Genomic DNA, 20,911 nt, shown 5'->3' on the forward strand with positions numbered 1-20,911 from the left:
AGGTGCCTGCCTCATAAATTTTATTACTTTCGGTAGTTCGTTCGCTTTTTGTTTATTATATCTATTTAAAAGCTGCTATGGAATTTTATAAAATTTCACACAAAATTTATGTTTTAATAAAGCAAAACAGTTTTAAACTATCAATGACTATAATATTACTTAAATTTATATTCTATATTGCCAGCTGAGCATTAACCTTAAATTAAATAACCTCAATTATGGTTTTCACACACCCGCATTTAATTTTTTTTAGCGTAGACTTCTCTGTGCATACAAATAGTAGATTACATATATATATTTATTGTTGTTTGCTTGTGTGTGTGTGTGTGTGTATTTTGTTTAGCAATTTCCTTGACTATTCTGGCGTCTCGGCCGAGTTGTGCGTGCTTTAAAGCCAAAGCGCAGAACAAACCGAAGAGCCAGCAAAGTTTTCTACACGTTTTTATATACCAAACAACATATATATATATATAATTGTATATATGGGCACAACAACGATAACTATAGTTATTACTCACGGCACGTCACAACAAATACTTATAAATAAAATATTAAACAACAAAACGCAAAACGAAAACGCAACGACATCGAAAAAAATAAAACTAAATACAAATGAAACTCGACGATAAACTCGAAATTAAGATATGCTTAAAAAGCAAAAGAAACTCGCACATGCCTATAGAGCTACACACACACACACATAAGCAAGCATGTGTGTGTGTGTGTGTATGTGTGGGAGCGGGGGAGGTGGAACTTAAAGCACAAGCACACACACACATAGAAAAAAAAAGCACTCTTGGGTTCACTCGTAAACTTGTTGACAGCAACTTTGCTCGATTAGCGATACATATATATTGTTAGCTATATAGCAACGACTGTTACTTTATCTATAAAATACAAAAAACAATGTGCGTTGAACTTTGTTTGCTGCAGTTTTAACAACAAATTCTTGCACTTGGACTGCACTGTTATAATTGTTGCCAAGCAAAGAAAATTGCTAACAATTTGTTTGGCGACCCTCGTGTTTTTAGTATATGTATAAATTTGTAATCAGCATTTTACTCTTTTCGCTGATATGGGCATTCAAAATACACACACGCACGCATACAAATTTACATGTGTGTGTGTGTGTGTGCGTATGAAAAGGGGCCTGATTTAAGACTAAATCGTCGTCAGTCAGTCGTTTGCTTACTATGGGTCACTCTGTCAGTTAGTCAGTCAGTCAATTGGTCGCGCACATTTGTACGCAGTGTTGTCATTCATTTGCCATTTGCACATACTGTATGTGTGTATATTTCATATACAAAAAGCTATTATAAAGCCGGCAATAGTATGCACACATACAATATATAACATATATATATTTTGCACGATAATAAGCTTTAAACTGTGACTGCTGCTGCTGCTGCTGCTGCTGGCTGCAGTCAGGTTGTGTATCCAAGCCAGTTATTCATTAATAAGTTGTTTAGATGTCAATTGCAATACACACACATATGAACACACACACATAAAGTCGTTATATATAGTAGTCGTAACTATTTTAATGACTATTGAAATGCTTTTGTAGCTTGCTGACTAAACTACATATTTTGTAGTTTAACTTATGCAAATTATAGTGTTATTACAAATGTATATTTAACTATTTATAATGCAGCAGTCGTTTAAACAACTAGTATGTTGACTTTAACACATTATTAATATTTAAATAATACTTTAAACAATCATTTCAGACATTTTTTCCTTTTAAATATTAAAACTTTGTCTATTTACTTTAATATACTTTTCTGCTTTTCTCATTGAAAAATACCATAAGCTTCATACACATTGCTTTAAAAACTTATCGTGCAATCAACTCCCAAAACGACTTCATCAATCAAATAGCCCCATAAATCATACAATAAATTCCTATATATCAAGCCAAAGTATGTCCCAATGTCCATGGCTAAACACGCATAACAGCCTTATACTGTTGAAATAAGTGTTGTAATTAAGAGAAATGAGCAACTAAAACGCAGCTTTAGTCAATTTCTCTAAGTGCAGGCAGCTTAATCGAATCGTTCTTTAGCATTTTGCTCTCCAATTAGGCAACGAGTTCAGTTCAACGAAAATTTAAGCGCGCCGCATTAAAATTTACTGCTTTGGGCTACCTGTTAAATCGTAAAGTAAACAATGTGAGGCACACTTACAACCAAAAAAAAACCATTTATAAACATACGCGGGTCTAAAAATCAAATAAAGCCAAGTGGCTGCTCTCCCCGCCCACTGCTATTTATACACTTTGACGTTTTTTACAAAAAAGGGTAGCATTAGGTTGTACAAATTTATGTAACAGGCGTTGCAGCAGCCATAAAGAGTTGATATTGCCATGAATTTCTGTACGTCCGTCTGTATGAGCACCGATAACTCAGAGACTATAATATATATACCACTAAATTTGGTATGTAAGCTCTTTTATTACCAAAACAATTGATATTGCCATGAATTTCTGTTCGTCGGTCTGTATGAGCGCCAAGAACTCAGAGACTATAATATATATACCAGCAAATTTGGTATGTAAGCTCTTTTATTACCAAAACAATTTGCTATTATTTCTTAAACAATTTTTTCTCCCCACCAAATCCAAAAAAACAATCTTACTAAAAAAATCGCAAGCAACTTAATAGTCAAAGTGTATATAAAAGTTGGTTGCGCCCACTTGTTTTCTCTTCCATTGCGCGTTTAACTTTCGGTTTTATGTAATGGACATAGACATACAACACACACTGTGTGTGTAACAAGTGCGCTGCATTTTCTTGTGGCTATACTAAACTTTTCTTAAGCGTTCTGCTTTTTATGCTGCTGCTGCTGCTGCTGTTGTTGTTGGTTTTTGCTTCTTCATTATTTATTTTTGGTATTATTTAAGCTTAATGGCTAAGAAACACAAATAAAAATACAAACACACACACACACACATACGTAAGATACAGTAGCACGTAGCTTAACCAAAAAATATATAAAAAACTTTGGCCATTTATGTATATACAACTGGCCATGTGTGCGTGTGTGTGTGTGTGTGTGTGTGTGTGTGTTTTGTATCTTTTCAGTTGCTTGTGTATCTCTAGTAAACAAATGCGCGTAAAAAACACACACAGGCAGCGAAAAATTGGCTGCCTATAAAGAAGGAAAAAAGTAAGAAGGCGCAGAGAGAAAAACAAAGATATTAATGAAATAACAACAAGAAATTCAACGTTAGTGTGTGTGCATGAAGTCGAAACCAAAGCGCAGAGCAGAGTCGAAAGAACTAGCGAACAATCCGTTGGTTTTTTTTTTGTTGCAATACCCTTTAAATTGCAATCTGAATGGGTATTTTGGCAAAGAGAGAGCTTTTAAAAATACTATACTGTTTAAAAAAAATATAAATGTATGCTAACTATTTAAGAAATTCAAACATCAATAATGTATTGGAATAAAAGTTCGCAAGATTAGCAAATTCAATATTGCAGTTTTAGCAAATTGAAATTTTAGCTATAATTTTAGCAAATATATATTGCTTTATTATATATAAAAATCATTAATTTTTATCTATCTATAATACAGAGTCTATATATTCATTCTGTGCTGCTATCGATTCTGCTAATGCGGCAACCAAATATTCTTATAAACATAAAAGTAAAACAACTAAGAAATTCGTAATATCTGCACTAATTAATTGCAGCTCTAAAATTTATTGGAATGGCATTTTAATATATCAAATATAAAGTCAAGTAGATTTGTGCACAAAGCTTTGCCTGCAGTGTATTCAAAAGTCGACTCTTACCATCTCAACTGCGTTAACTTGTCGTTATTTTCGCGCTTGATTTTGTGGCACGCTGCCCCTAGTACCGGAGCCTTATCTAGATACATGCGCGTCGCGACTCGCGACGCATTTCCACAACAACGCCTTGTTGTGACCCAGAGGTAGGCGTGGCTGTAAAATGTGCAGAGCAGAGAGCAGCACAATGAACTGAACTGGCACTGTGAGTTGCTCTGCTCAACTTCATTATTATTGCAGTCATCTTCATCATCGTCTCATCATCATCCTCATCGTTGTCAGCGTCGCCAACGTGGATGCGTAAAAATTCTTTTTAGTAAACTGCGCGTAAGAAAAGCAAAAAAAAAAAAACAAACCTGATAGAAAAGACACAAACGCGTCTGTATGGGAAACAATTTGTTTTTTCACTGCTTATATAAAATTTGTTGTTATTGCCAACAATTGTTGTTGAAGTGCAGACAACGCAGAATAACGTCATCTCAGTTCTTAATTTGTTGCTAAATATATATTGCTTATATAATGAATTTGTTGTAAGCTACGAATTGATTGCGAATTTTCTAAACCGACGCGTTAATTAATTTCAGCATTATGATAGCTATACTAATTTACACTAACTCTATATTAATTAATATAATATACGCATATGCCATAAACTTGTTGCTATGTAAGTAAATAATTAAAAGTATACATAAATAAAAAACCATTTAGCATAAGTCTTCAAGCGACATGTCAAGTCAACAAAAAATAAATACTTTTAGCATGAAACATTGTCAGTTTTAGAGAAAAAAAAAATAAGAAAAATACTTAAAAGATCAGAACGCCAACGTACAACACGTTTCGCTAATTTTTAATTAATGAAAATTATTTTGAACGCAGACAAGACAACAAAAAAATAAAAATAACCAAAGAAGTGCGAAAGCAAAAGAAACCAAAATAAATTTTAGCAAAATGCAAATTTAGCATTAGAGTGGACAGTTAAGTAAATTTCATTTTAATAACAATAAACTAGCTTACAATAAACTTTTGTCACACACTTAAAGAAGTGACCTTAGATTTTCTATAATTTATGTATAGATATTTAAAATGTTGACGGCTACCCCAACACATGATGTCTTGCTATTTGCGTAGAAATACTAGAAATCATATTGAATCAAAATGCATTTCATTTGCTAATAATTTGAAATTTTCCGCCACACCTTAAACATACAGACAGAATATACTGAAAACAGTTTATTTATAGCCTAAACAAAATAATCAGGCAACTTATTAAACGAAAAACTAAGCAAAAAATGCAGACAAAACAAATGTGTGCGCTACTTTGAATTTAACAATTTAAATGCGCAACTATTGATTACGTATACGCATTGTATTGTATTGAAATATTCTACGCTTGTCGCTTTTCTTTTGATTGCAGAGTATTTGTCCAACGATAAGACTATCTGCAAAAAGAAAAAACGATCGTATGATTTTTCATTCATTCGCTAAACGTAGCACACACACCTCAACGCCTTGTATTTTAATATCTTTGGCAAATACATGCAGACTTGAAATTTACTTATAAACACACACGCGCAATCTTTTTGGCTGCTTTTGACGTCTGTGCACGACTTCAACGCGTCCAACCCAACCCCACCCACTCCAGCCCGCTACAAGAGACTCTCGTACACACAGCCCATTCAACTAAGCGTCCAACCAAACGCCCACCTAGCGCATGTGAGCAGAGAGAGCTAGAGCGAGAGGTAGAAATTATTTTGAACATTTTAATACTGCGTAAATAAATGCGGCGAACGCGTGTGCTGTGCTCTTCTGATATCGGTTAGGCGTATGAGTAAAAAGCAGCAAAATACATAAATAAATACATCAATGAGTATAAATATTTATATTATTTTTGGTTTATGCGTTAAAATGTGTGTGTGTGCTTTCCGCTAAACTAAATGTTAACATATTTATTTGTAACTTGAATGCGCAAAGTGTATTAAGTATACGACTCTTGTTTTTGATGGCTGTCACCCCTTCGTTGGCGCTGCAACTCTCTGCCACTCCCCCTGCTGCCTTCACACTCTTGGCGCCATACAATTATGAGAAGGCGTCGCTATGTCGCCATCAGTCAAAGTTCTTGTTTGATTTACATGTTTATCTGTGCGAATGTGTGTGTGTGTGTGTGTGTGCATAAATTAAACAACAAATACTTAAATTCATACATGCCAAGCCACAAACATTGTTGTTGTTGTTGTTTTTATTATTATTGCCTGCCAATGCTTTTTGACCAAATAACATTAAGCTGTGTTAAGTTTCACACACACACACACACTTAAGTATGCAAAAAAGCAAAAATAATACATTAATACACACACTGTAATTATGAGCTAAAAAAAAATTGAATTTGGTAAATTTCTTGGAAATTCACACACAAAAGGCAACGAAAAATTTAAATAAATACCATAAAAGGCGATTTGCGGTTTGGCCTGTTTAACGACGACAGACTGTCGCCAATTTAAAACAAATTAAAACTCAATTCTATATGTAATTAATAAATGTATTTTCTTTATTTTACAGGTAAGTCTCCCAACTGAGCGAAGAGTTTGGTAAATATAACAAAGAACTGCAGTCAACGTGGGTTTAATCGATTTTTGAAAGGGCTTTGCATATTTTTAGAACTTGGCTATTTAGCTAAACGTGTAAAATGAAACAAATGCTGGCTAATCAATTAATCGGCTGCTATAGCCCGCATATATATTATTTATATGCCAAGTATACATTTAGTTGCAGCTGAAACTTTTTTGCGGCACGTTTCTTAAGTTGCTCAAGTGCAACCTTGATTTTCCAAGCTTATTTAAGTTGACGCTGTCGTTTTTTGTTTTTTTTTTTGCTATGTTTTTTGTCTTCTTCCCATGCATCAGGCGTATGTTGTTTTTTAGCGAGCTAATCAGTTACAAAAGCATTGCCAGCGGCGTGCTTGGCTTTCGTGATTGCACTTTGAATTTACTACTACTATGACTACGACTACTACGCTTTGTACTATGGCAACGAGTTATGTGTGGCATACAGTTGTGTGTGTATCTATGTGTGTGTTATATAGTAAACCGGCCGGCCCACGCATGCACATGAACCGGCTCAGGCCCGTGCCCGTGCCCGTGCCCAGATCAAAGCCAAGCCAAAGTCGAGGCGCGCCAGCAACCTACACAAGCTTTGCGTTCTTTTTTACTTTGACATAGCTTGCAACAAGCTTGAAGGGAATTTTATTCATTGAAATTAATTAAAAGACTTTTCGAGCTGCATATTATTTTGTAAATTGAGCTTATTGTTTAATTTTTGCATAAGGATCAAATTGCGCAGTTGGCAATTAAGTTTTATAAATAGACTGCATAAATTGTGGCCCATCTATGAGACCCACACACATATTACACAGATTGTGAAATCTACAGCGTTAAACGCATGCTGGCCTAGACTAATAGCCTGGCCAAGCTAATGCTTGGCATTATAGACAACAGACAACTGACTCACCCAGTGGTTAAACGAGTTTTCACTTCCAGATGTCTTGGAAAATAATCGTCACGGCTGCTGCATGACTCAAATCAGCTGCAAGATAAAGTAAAAAAAATATAAACTGTAACCCTTTTTTATTTGTTAGCTGCTGTTTGCCTGTTAGCACGCACATTTCCTAGCTTTTAGCCAAGGCTCTGTATTTGCTTAGGCTACATGTTGAAATAAATAATTTTCAAAGCCTAGCTCTAGATTCTATTCTCAACCCTTTTTTTTCTTTCTGCTGTTGTTGTGCTCATCAACACAACAAAGGCAGCAACAAATGCAAACACAAATGTGTTTGTTGTTTTTCTAAGCTTGCCTCGTGCTACGATCTGAAACCTGAGATAACCCACAAACAATTAGTGGCTACATAAACAGACGAGAGCAGCAGCATCGAAGCAACAGAGATTGTCTACTCTACTCTCAAATAAATAGAGTACAGGGCATTTGCCTTGCTTTATTTATTCTCAACTCTCTGCTCTTGGTAGTAACAAAAAATAGGCTTACGCACTTGCTAAGTGCTGTTAAATATTTGCATAATATTATGTTTCGATTTTTTTTTTATGGTTATTAAGCAAATGCAAATAGCTTTTGCACCACTGTTGGCCACCACAGCTTATTATAATTCGTTCTAATTAATTAAACGCTTGAGCAAATTAGCTTGCCACTTGTATTGTTGACCCACTAGCAACAGCCGCAGCCACTTTAGCACGCCCACGTGCCCCAATGCCAATGCACAGCTCTCAGCATAATTGTTTATTATTTATAAACGCAACATTTTAATAAAAACATTGCTGTGACACATTCTGTAGTTAATTGAAATTGAGTAAGCAAAAATTGCTGGCTAAGTCTTTACTTGCTAATATCAGTTAATGCCTTTATGTATAAAATACTTGGCCTACTTCAACTATAGCAAACGGTTTGAGAAAATCAGTTTCAAAGCATTAATGTTAACAAACTTGCAAAGTAGTTCACAGTTCATTCCACCAATATTAAACGGGGACTGCCTTTGACACTTGCTCTGGTCATAATAGTTTACCCAAATGGCTGCCTGCGAACCCCATCGTAATCATCATAGAGCATAAAACACTGCCCCAAGGCCCGCCTTTGCCTTTGCCGTTGCCTCAGCTGCTGTGTAAGCATTTCATGCGGTTTACTTATAAGTAGGAAATTCTAAAGATACCTTTTCTTTCAATCCCCTCCGCATACATTTGGTTTCGTTGTTAGAGCTGGGGTCCCTTTTTTTCTTTTCTTTGCATCGAAGCTACCCCAACAACATGTTCGCTTCATATTTATTCTTTTTCTTTGGTATGTGTCGTCTCATAAAAAAATGTTCCTTTCGCATGAACTTTATATCGGCTTGTGTTATATTTTTTTATGCTTATATACAAATATGTATGTGGCTTTTTTTATTGACGTTGTGGTTTGATTTTTATACTTTCGCCTATTGCGCATTAAAAGTATTTACTATTTTTCTAAAGAAATCTTATGAATGGGTCTGGCACAAGTTTTCCATGAATTTCGAGCAAACATTTTAACAAATCTAAATGCACTAAACTTTTATCATTTTATTACTTTTCGTAGCTTCACGCCCACACACAAAACATCTTTCCACGCCTGCCACATAATGTTAGTATGAAAGTTTTCGATGCCGTAGTAGCCTCATTAGCATTGTTAGTCAAAGTTGATAATAAACTTTAACCGTGATTCAATGTGTGGGGGCGTGTCAGCAGCAGCAGCAGCAACTGTTCCCAATTTTGTGTAGGGTTTTATTGATTTTTTTATTGAGCGTAAATTGAAACATATTGTTTGAATTAATGAAAATACACTGTGGGCGTTTAAGACTTGTTTTCATTTCTTACACACATTTTACAGATGTTGCATAAATCCAATTATGAAAGATTTCCAAATAAAGCGGAATGTTTATAAAATGAAAGTGCCAAGCAGCTGTCAGGACTCGCCAGGATGACACACATTTTTGTTTGCTTAAATTAAAGTAAATTCATTTTATACAAATAAACATATGGCGTTTTTTGTATTAGAGTTTTCTTAAATTGTTTATAGACTGGCGCGCTATTTACATAATCAATATTTTGTATTAGCATTTATAAAGTCTTAAAAAACATTTTGTAAGCTTTTAGCTTTTATATTTGCTAAGATTAAGCTGTTCATACAGACAGACAGGCATTAATAGCGCTTGTCAACCGAAAATTTCTGCGCTGCATCCTCATCAATCAAGTCAGCTGTAAATTTACTTGCTTATACTATGAAATATTATAATTCCTCTGAACTTTAATTAACATTAGCACTTTTAGTCATGCCCATGGCATTATAGCGGTGCTTATCACAGCTGACACATACAGCAAATATAAATATAACTATATATGCATATATATGTACATATGTTACTACGATAAAGCAAGAAAAATAATTCAAAGCTGCTGCTGCTGCTGCTGTGGCACATTCATTTAAAATCGCACACGCGCTTATAACAATGAAAATCGAAAACAGCGCTTGGCACATGAAATTTACATTTAGAGCTCAATCAAATACAATATGCATTGCGAAAAAAAAATAAAACTAGCATAAAAAGTAGGGAATGCTTTGCTAACTCAATAGTTCAATAAAAAAAATAGAATGCTGTGCTTATGTAATACTTTATTGTTATATTCAATTGACTTACTAGTTTTAGCGTTATATTTAAAAATGTTTTCAATGTAGAGTATATGGGCAACGCATTTCTATTTTTATATATATTTTGTATGTGTGTATTTTTGATTTGAGCGTATAATATAAATATTTAATGGCAGGGGGCATTGCACAAGTGCTGTGAAAACTGCAACAATGCATATGGACTGACTTTAGGGTTGCCATCAGCATTTGCAATTAGCTGACAACAACTATCGCATGGTTAATAATTCCAATTAGATTGTCACCTATTGCCGCGTCGGAATTGTGCATTGATTATAAATGCAGCCAATTATAAACTAATTGCACAAATTGTGATAAGTTGAAACACAGAAATAATTCTCAGCCTATAAAATTTAAAACACAACTGTTAGCGCGGCTGTTTCAAATAATTTACAAAATTAATAACACATTGCTTTTATTTTACGAGCAGCAGCAACGCTCTACTCGAATTTTGTAATTAGAGCGCCTAATAAATTGTTTGATTGTTGACTTTTATGTTGTTGCTAATGCATTATTACCATAAAAGAATGGCATCGTAAAATTACAAACTAAGTTAAGAGATTAAGACATAACTTACGTAGCTTACCTTAAGCAATTAAATCTCAAAATTTTTGATTGCACAGCCAGCCAATTGATTATGCCTGAGCGCAAATATTGGTTTATTCCACTTACTTTGTTACGTTTTTTTGTTTGTTGTCGCTTCGGGCAGTACACAGAGAATTAATCTGCGTCTCTCTCTGTGGTTTACTATTTCAAATCAATTTCATCAGCACAAAAAATATGCACACACATACATACATAGGAAGCCACTCGCACGCACGCTATCTTGTGCTCTCTTTCTCTGTCTCTCTTTTGCTTCACATTAAGCTCAGCTCCAGCATTCAAGTACGGTAGCAGTTCCAACTTTGTTTGTTCTTTGCGTAGCGCAGAGCTTGCTTTGTTTATTTTTATATTTTCTTTTTTTTGCTACTTTTATCCCAACTCTTTCGCTTTCAGCTCCAACTGCGGGCATATTGCATTGAAATTTGCAACGCATTCCATTTTGTTGAGTTCTTTAGCTACCGTTTGACGTTTAAGCTGGGGCAACTTATGTTTGTGTGTGTGTGTGTGTAAAAAAAATGAAACAAAATGATTCGATGCAAATTTTATGCGCCATACTTTTGCCCAGTGCGCTTGTCTTTCCATCACTCCCGCTCTTTCAGTCTCTCTCTCTTTCTCTCTCGCTTATCTTCATCATCAACGCTTGTTGTGCTTGCTGCTGTATTTTTTTTTTCACTTTGTCGCTGACTTTGGCATCATTTTAATAAATTTGCAACGGTTTCAAATTATTTTGATGGATCGGCTACTGTATGTGTAATTCAATAAATTTGGATGCCAAAATCATAAGAAATGCGTATAAAATTAATTGTTAAGTCAAACACTTAATGAAATTACTTTATCAAAGCTCTTAATTTATACTAAAAGTATAGTTAATGAACTGCTACACAAAGCTATGAAAAAAGTTCAGTGTGCCATGCTCGAGTGCGATAATTTAAGAGTCTTTGTGGATTTTAAAGCATAAAATGCCACTAACTGCAATTAGGTGGAATTCGTTAGAGTGACGACGACGACGACGTTTGTGTGGCTGGAGAATGAGAATGAGGGATGGTGTGTGCTTGCAGCTTTTGTCTTTCCAGCGAGCGACGAGTATGAAAAAATGTTTTTAATTAGTGTGTGCGCTTCAAAGTTAAGCAACATCAGCGCAAATTAATCGAAATGCATTAAAGCCAATTAGACCAACGACCGAGCAGCACTAACTGCAACAATAAAAAGAATACGCTAGTGAATGCGATGATGCGCGCATCTTCTACGAACTGATGGCGCCTTAACAACCGACACCAAACATGCTGTAGTTGTTGTTGTTGTTACTGCTGCTGCTGTTGTAATTGTAATCAAGCAGCGGCGTTAATGTGAGGGAGCCATGCTCTGGGTTGGCTACCGTTACAGCAAAAAAAAAAATCATTGTTTGCAACAACTGTGCTGTGTCTGCCGGTCAAGGAAGCCTAGTCTCAGGGCAGAGCTCTGCCGCTGCGCTCTCCAAACTTTTAAGCTCTCAGCCCTGCAGTCTGTCTTTTATTTCAACTCGCTGCTGTTGCTGTTGTTTCATTGTTTTCTGTCATTCCTTTTTAATTTTTTGCTTCGTCATCTCATCTTTGGCCAGTGCAATCAGCAATACAGCATACACACCCATACACACACACAGACACACGCACGCACAGTCATGATTACTCACACACTTGCAATTACACACTCGCACTCACTCGTCTTTACAACTCAACAGCATCGCCGCTGCCGCTGCCGCCGCCGCAGCCAGCAGCAAGACAAACGTGCACTGCGACCCCCAATCTGTTCTTCTTCTCCCTCAGCTTTGCCTGCCCCTCACTCTACGCCCCCGCCCGCAGCCATGAGGCTTTTCATTCTTCCACATTGCATTGCACTGCTGCTGCCTGCACGGCAACAAAGGCAAAAAGCTAAAAATGAGTGTAGGCAACTGCAGCCGCAACAACAACAACTGCAGCATATGAGTTGAATTACAGTGATGGCTACAAAAATATGTACAGTGGGGCTTCAAGTGATAAATAAAACACAGAAATATATATTACTGTATGCTCTAGAATAGAATAATTAAATTTAAAAGTGCTGCTATATCAAAGCTTTAAGCTATGTCTGTTACACTTCCATACCCAACATACATTTGTATGTAACTTTCAACTTTACGCTTTTGGCGCGAATTGCATTCATGCGTATGTATGTATGTACGCTTGTGTATGTGTGTGTGTGTGTAAAAGCGTCTGCAGCTTTGCATTCTCGTACGGTACGAACAACGCACGATTTGTTTGCATTTACTCTACGCAAATGGGCGGCATCGTTGTTGTCGTTTTTGGTTTTCAAAACGTAGTGGGGGGAGAGGCAAACGGCGTGGAGCGAGTTGGCCTTCTCTCAAATCCTTGCCAGCGCCCCAGCCTCAGCCCATTGCACACAAATCTTTGCGCACAACTCACTCTCACTTGATGATGATGCTGCTGCTGCTGCTGCGATGCAATTTTATACAAACGTTTTTTTCGCTATGACTTGAATGACTAAGCGACTGGCTGTGGTTGTTGTTGCTGCCGCTGCAGTTGTAGTGTGTGTGGAGAATGGGAGGACTTTGGACGAGTTGGCAACAACATAAAAATCACAGCGCACAAATTTGCATGCGAACTGAGCGCAAATGTGCGCGCTCTCTCTCTTTTTCTCGCTCTTTTTCTATACATTGCTCACTCTCGCGCTCTCAGTGCTGCTGCACTTCTTGTTGTTTTTGCTGCTGTCAACGAGTGGGGGTTACTGACTTTACAGCAGCCAGGCTGAGGGCAGTTTGCTACCGTCCTGTTATGTTCGTGTGTGTGTGTGTGTCAATGCAAATGCGTGCAGGTGACGATGAATGTGAGTGTGAATGCAAGGCAAGAAATGAAGGCGGCGCAAAATCTATGTTTAAGCTTCTGCTTTGCTTTTTTACTTCGCTTATTTTACTCGCGAGCAGCTTCTGCATTGATTTGGCGCCAAAAAAAAAACACACACACAGCAGCATAGAAAAACTCAACTACCGTTAGAGTTCAAAGAACTCTTTAGTCTAATTACGCTGCAAACGAAGAGCGTATAATATCAGATTAATACAAACAGCACACACGCACATACATACAGACAATGTGTATGGATGTAAAATATTTAGCACAACTGCATTGAGATCGATCGCAGGCAGCACAAGGAGCGTGAGAGAGTTTAAGCATCAAGCAAAACACTGCCAATAAACAGAAACAACAACAAAAGCAACTATTATTGAAAGCCATACCAAGCCACAGCCATAAAGACAGACAATAGCAATGCAGATGCCAGCAACACACATTCAATGATGTACTATAATTAAGGCTAATATCAAACTGTTAAGCTTGTGTGTGTCTATTGGCAAAGCAAGGTGACTACATTATACAGTTAACAGTTAAATAAAGCTCACAAACATTACTATTTGGTGCATTGCCAAAGCACGAGCTTATAGCGCTGCCCATTCCATTTAATGTGTGCTACACTAGCGTCCCAGCAAACAGGCATAGCTTACTCTGACTCCAATATTTGTTGATTTAGTGAAATGTAAAAGATTTTCATAGCGCTGCTGACTAGCCGTGTTACAAATTTAGAAGCTGTGAAATGCACACGGCCTAATCAGAGTGGGCAGAGAGCGGGGGTCACACCAAAAAATCAACCGGGCGTATGGCAGATTGACTTAGGCACGCATCGCTGACAATGCACAGCAGAGTAAACACACTGCCATGTCCTATGCTTCGCATTAGTATTTAGATATAGCTAAAAATATGCTGTTAATAAAAAATATTTATTTATATAAAATAGTAGTGCAAAAACTGTATAAAATGTGCTTTATTACGCGTTCTCTCTTCGCAATAGTAAAACTGTCTGAAAAGAATTAAGAACGCAGAGAGCGAGAGCGAGAGAGAGCGTGAAAGAAAATGAGAGATAAGCTTTCGATTCGCATGTAACTATGAGCCTAGCAACCAAGTCAAATGCCACAGTAATGAAGAGCAGAGTTGTGAAAAGCAAAACGGCAAACAAGTCAAAATAAAAATAAAGCAATCATTGCACTTGTCCCGAACAGCAGCAGCAGCAGCAACAGCAGCAGTGCAACAAAAATACAACAGCAGCAATTGTATGAGTGAGTTGAGTGCAGCGCAGTCGAGGATTTTATTCCTGTTGCTATGTTGCTGCAATTTGCCTTTTCTATATATACGTTTTGCTGAAAAATGTATATTTTTTTCTCAGCATATTGTTGTTGCTATTTCACTAGTATGACTGTGTGGCCCACAATGGGCGTGGCAGTCATTTCCCGCAATTACGCCTACACACAACGACGAACCAACAACAACAACACACGGGACCCATTGAATGGGCGCAGAGAGTTTGTGTTGTGTTGTGATGTGATGTGAGTAAGTGAATGAGTTGATGATGATGATAACCGTGATTATGATGCTGGCTGAAAAGTGTAAAAATATCTGCTTGGCAGCACTAAACTGACTGCAAGAAATATTACAGCACTAACATGCGCATTGACTATAAAATTGAGCAAGTGATTAAACAGTTTGAATAAATAATCCGCTGTTCATTCAGTTGCACTAGTTACTCAACTAAGTATGCTATGATTAATGCACGGCTAGAACATGTTGGCTTGTTATTAAAGCTGTTGCCTACTTTTAGGTCACAAGAAATTTTCATTTAAGTCGCCGACACAGCTCAATATCTCACATTGCATTGCATTTCTGAAAGCTTAAAGCCGATCACAATCCGACTGTGCAACTTAACAGACTCAGAGCTGCGCAACAATCTACTTATAAAGACTTTTCCCATTGGGCGCCATGGCACTCTCAATGTACGTCAAAGTAGAGGCTAAAATTGGCCGCGTTGCACTGCACAGTGGTATGCAGCTGACACTTTTCATTTGACACGTAACTGTGTAAAGTAAGCGCAAAAGTTTGCTCCACTGTGAGACGTCTGTGTGTCTGGCATGCTGCTGGCAAATTGTTTGGAGTATTTACTGTGTGTGGTTGCCAGATGAATTTTGACTTTGCATGCAACTGTACGTATATATAGTAAATGGTACCTACCTATGTACAGCAGCTCTGTGTGCAGCAGCTTTGGCATAAAATATTTCAAGTATCACAGAAAGAAGTATTTTTCATTTATTCTACTTTAAAAGAGTGCGCCCAGGAGCAGTAAGCTGAGAGCTGAGAGGCCGAAGCCCATTCGAGAGGCCCTGAGCTCAGACCACTCCTGGGCGCTTGTGTAAATTAAAATGCTTCCGTTGGCGTCGCAGCGCTTAAACAGATAGACAGGCAGGCAGGCAGGCAGACAGCCGAACAGACATAACTTTGCTATAGAGTGCAATGAATTTTTGGTCTGAGATTGAAATTCATTGGGCGCCGCCACAATGTCCACCAATGGCGGCAGCCAGGATGTCAAGAGTTGTCAGGATGCGGATTATACTAATTATGAAACGACATTTGGGCGCCGAATTGAAACGATTTTCTGTTGTCAACTTGATTAATGTAAATCTCTGTGTTTTTAATTTCAGGCGGCAATGCCAATAATGTTGTCGATGCTGCGGGCATTAGCGTTGCACAATATCAACAACAACAACAGCAGCAACTACTGTAATATTAGCAGTAAAGAGACCAATATTAGCCATTAGCACTAGCAACAAGCAATTTAATATAAGCTACACACATGTTGCTGCTACACAAACAACGACCACAACGAGGAGAGCAACAGCAACTAAAATGCTCAGCGCTGCAAACGCAACTCAAGCCGCAGCAACAGCAACACACACTGCAGCAGTTGCCGCTGGCGAAACTTATGTCATAACAAACAAACATCATCAGCAACATCAACAACAACAACAGCAGCAACAGCAACATTTTGTTGTTGCCGCAAACAATATGGTTATACCAGCAACAGCAGCAGCAGTCGCCGGTATAACAACAGCAACAACCACCACAACAACAGCAACAAGTACAGCAAATTCAATCGAGACGACACAGTCTCCCCAGCAGCAGCAGCAACAACAGCAACATGTGTTGTTTCAGCCACAATTACAATTACAAACAGCAGCAACACAACAACAACAACAATCTGCTCAACCTCGGCAGCATCCCAAGAAGCGTAAATTTGATCCAGCTGAGCTGGATAAAGCTGAGCAGCAGCAGCAGCAGCAACAACATCAAGCAACACAACATCAGCAACACTCGCTGCACAAACAACAGAAACCCGCCGATACAAATGGCAACAGCGATACACTGTCGAATGGCAATTCTGCTAATGCTGCTGCTGCTGGTGCTGCTGCTGCAGTTGCAAGTATACAGTCATGCAGCATGATTGTGAATACGCCCGCAACAATTAATTGTGCCGGTGCAGGCGCCAGCAACAACAACGATATCAGGCCACAACAGCAGCAGCAACAACAACGTATTATAATCGCATCGCCGCTGCAACAAGCGGCCAGTACTTATAAGCAACAACAACATGTTGCAATTAACAGCAATCATTATACGCGCACACCAACACAAACGTCTGTAGCGTCTGTCTACCAACAGCAACAGCAACAATCACAACGTTTTAGCTTTAACTCACACAACAGCAACAATCAGCAGCAGCAGCAGCATGTGCTGGAGCAGCAACAGCAACAGTCTGTTGCGCAACTAGATCTCAGCGAATGGACTGATACGCGCGTCCTGGCGAAAGTTGACAAGTTCTATGCACCAGGCATAATACGACAAGTGAATCAGGCCACGACCACGCCCACGGCGACGACACACTCAATAGTCGTTGAATTCGATGCACCCGAATTTGGTCCAAAATCCTATTCGGATCTGTTTCAGCCTGGACGCTGCAATGTGATACTGGACGTAAGGCCACCCATAACCGAAGTAAGTAACACTAACAAGCAAGCCAATTAATTAAAATATGTATGCTTATTAACAATTACGTCTTACCCGTTGCCTAGATAACGCTGGAGACGCGTGTGTGTGTGCGCCAACATCTGGAGGGTTGCAATCTCGACTGTGTTTACGCCGAAGGAATAATTGTGGACATTAACCAGGTCACCAAGCAATATACTGTGCAACTGGTTAATGATGAAGCTGTAAGTGCAGCAAGCGCTTTATTTTATTAATTGCATTTTGAGCTAATTAAGCAACATTTGTTCACTCGCCTTTTTATCTTAATTGCAGTCCAACAAACAAAGAGTTGTGCGTCGTGCAGACTTGCGTCTGCTATTGCCACCCTGGTGGGATGAGCTCAACGAGCTATCGCCAACGCCCACGCCCACGAGCGTTAAGCGTCAGCCGCCAGATGCAGTCGTTAGTGTGTACCCCAAGGCGTTTGTCGCCACACGCTATGATGGCAAACTGCCTACGGCCACGCCTCCCCAAAAACATGAGTATTATCGCGCGACTGCAACATCGCCGTTCCAGGGCGTTGTGGTGCCACCGCCGCCACCATTGGGCCATGTGGAGCATCAGCAACAGCAGCAGCAGCAGTCGCAGCATCAGCAGGCCAATGGTCTGCCGGATATTGTGATCTCTCCGGGCACTAATGGCCTGCAGCAGCAGCAACATCATCATCATCAGCAGCATATGAAAATTCATGCACATCAACAGCAGCAGCAGCAGCAGCAGCAACAACAACGTGGCTACGACGATTATGACTCCGATGATGAGCTGAAGCACGTTGGCATTGGCTACTCCCCAGCTGCTGGCGATGTCGATGCCGAGAAGATGAGCGCCTGTAGTAAGCGCAGCAGCATGCAAAGCCGCGGCAGTACCTCCAGCTTAATCGATCAGAGGCTCACACCACGATCTCATCCAGCAACTCCCAGGTAAAACTCGCGATTCTGGGCAAATCACTCACTCTGCAGCTCAAGTGATCTATACAGATATTCACGCAATTATTTTTGTATTTTTGTTTTTGCTTGACAGATCTCAGGCAACGACGCCGCATCGTTTTAAGAAGGGCGATATTGTAGAATCGGAATCCGGCGTGCGTAAGAAGTACAATGGAAAGCAATGGCGACGTCTCTGCATGCTGTGCTCGAAAGAATCTCAGCGGCGCGGCTATTGTTCCAGGCATTTGAATCAGAAGAGCAACAATAATGCTCTGCCCTCATCAACGGGGCCGAGTCGTTTTCTCAGGTGAATACACACACACATACATACATACATATAAATGAAAGAAGAAATTCAATGCTCTCATTGTTGAACACGCACTTATGTTATGTATTCCTCAATCTCTGTTATCGTATTTATCTCTCGTTCTCTCTTTGCAGTGATAGCCGCTCGAGCAGCAAGACGCAGAATGATGAGGATACCTCACGCGATTCAGAAACATCGCCCAACTATCGTGTCACGGGCCGCTACGATCAGGAAGAGACCGATGTGGCCGCCATGTTAGGTATGTGCTCTTCGCTCTCAACTCTTACAGCTCACACCTCTTGACTGCTTATGGACGACAGACACCCCGTTGCTATGCTGTCCCTGTCATAAAAGCAACAAATTTGATTTGAAATTTATTCATACTTTGGCTGCAATTCATATTCCTGGTCGCTTAAGCTCTTCCAGCCCGATATGAACTCAACTGACCTGGACGGACGGACTCTCGGCTTGGGTTGGTCTGCTCTTTCTCAATGCCTCGAATGAGCGCCAGCCTTAGCTGTTAATCTAGCTTTGTTCACGCAATTACCCACACAGTTACACTGACGGCGGCTAAAAGCGCCTGAACCAACCTTCGATTCTCAGCTCTGGCTCTGATTCTAGAAAACTCAATTCAGACCAAGCCTACAAGGCTGCATAAATACCCTACAGGCTCAAAATGAATGAAATTTAAAAGCTATGCTTAAATAATTATAGCTTATAGCATTTGCATTTGTTAATTGACACTTTTGAATGAAATTGGGTATTGAAATTCATTCGAATTAGTCTAGCGTAGGGTATATTAACGATCGATATGACTTGGACTTTCACATTTGCTGCGGCTGCATTTTCAATTCACTATAAAAATGCATATCATAAAATTTTATTGTGGCAGCGCCGCTGCTGACCATTTCACACAGACACACACACACATACATATTTACTCTCGATCACCTTTGGACAAAGGTCGTTGGTTTTGTTAAGGTGTTGTCGGGGCCATGGCCGCTGAGGGGTGCTATTCTTTGAAGTGTGCGTGCAGCAATAGCTGTAACAGCAACAACAATAATGCATTTAACAACAACAGCGACAAGCATAAAGAGCAACGTTAGCTAGCCACTTGAAAGTGTGACCGCAGCAGCAGAACAAGCAGCGGCAGCAGCAGCAGCAGAAACAACGAGATTTACAAGCAATAACAGAATGAAGCAGCGACGTCGCTGCTGACTGCGGCGCAGACGCATACGCATTCCAATGCACCTGCAAATGATGCGTTGATCGCCGCCTGCGCCACTTGAAACGAACAATGGGCAGGCAGAGCAGCCGCAGCAGCAGCAGCGCAGCCAAAACAAAAGCGTGCTGCCTATGTATTTGTGGATTTGTGTGTGTGTGTGAAGCGCAACAGATTCTTCTTTTCTTGTTATTTTGCCCTCTGCTTCTTGAATCGTTTCTACCTAAACAAAAATGCACTTGAGAGAGCGTGTTCTCACTAACACACACACGCATATGCTCCGACACACACACACGCTGTATAGGCACCCACACAGCTAAGCCACCAACAACAGGTAAACAAATTTCGGAGAGGTGAGAGCGCTTTGTAGTTCGATGAGAGCGCCAGAGCGCTTGGCGTGCTCAGCTTATGCTGTCTTTGGCTCTGCGCTCTCCGTTGAGTTGTTTGGTCGTTCTTTTGACGTCGTCGTCGTCGTGTCGTCGCATTTTATGTTGAAAACTGTCAAAGGCAGCGCAAGAACACAGAACGCGCGGCGTAAAAGCAAAAAAATAAAATATAAATAAAAAGAGTAAAAAAAAAGTGAATACCGATGCGAATGCAGCAGACAAAACGAATGTGACAACGACGACAAAAAGAGTTTTTCTTTTTTTGTTGTTGCTGCAGCCAAATTAAATACGAAAATAATGTGCAGACAGTGATGCCAATCAAAGTGCTCTACCCATTTAGAAAGAGACCTTGCAGACACAAGCAGCAGCATGAACGCGTTCCAGGATTTTGAGCTGGGCGCTAAGTTATATTTACAGTGCTTATGTAATTAATAAATAATATAAAATATAAACGTAAATTGTTTGTTAAATTCTATGCTAAATCTTTCTTGTTCTCCTCTTCTCTCTCTCTCTGTCTCTCTTCTGTTTC

The 20,911-nt window shown here is 39.1% G+C and overlaps 1 protein-coding gene across 8 annotated transcripts in view; it reads left to right on the forward strand.

Moving 5' to 3' along the window:
* LOC108603188 (putative transcription factor capicua) overlaps positions 1-20,911 on the forward strand; it is a 36,735-nt gene that overhangs the window by 7,618 nt on the left and 8,206 nt on the right. For 6 of the 8 annotated variants that reach the window (XM_033294144.1, XM_033294146.1, XM_017991754.2 and 3 more), the window contains exons 2-6: positions 16,161-17,511; positions 17,589-17,726; positions 17,815-18,461; positions 18,562-18,774; positions 18,909-19,033. In XM_033294144.1, the coding sequence (XP_033150035.1) occupies positions 16,366-17,511; positions 17,589-17,726; positions 17,815-18,461; positions 18,562-18,774; positions 18,909-19,033 (2,269 nt within the window). In that variant the 5' untranslated portion in view covers positions 16,161-16,365. Of the gene's footprint in view, positions 1-16,160; positions 17,512-17,588; positions 17,727-17,814; positions 18,462-18,561; positions 18,775-18,908; positions 19,034-19,693; positions 20,807-20,911 lie in introns of those variants that run through there. The other 2 variants (XM_033294147.1, XM_017991760.2) reach the window with 2 other exon arrangements.

This window comes from Drosophila busckii, chromosome 3R (assembly GCF_011750605.1).
Source record: "Drosophila busckii strain San Diego stock center, stock number 13000-0081.31 chromosome 3R, ASM1175060v1, whole genome shotgun sequence".
Taxonomy (NCBI): domain Eukaryota; kingdom Metazoa; phylum Arthropoda; class Insecta; order Diptera; family Drosophilidae; genus Drosophila; species Drosophila busckii.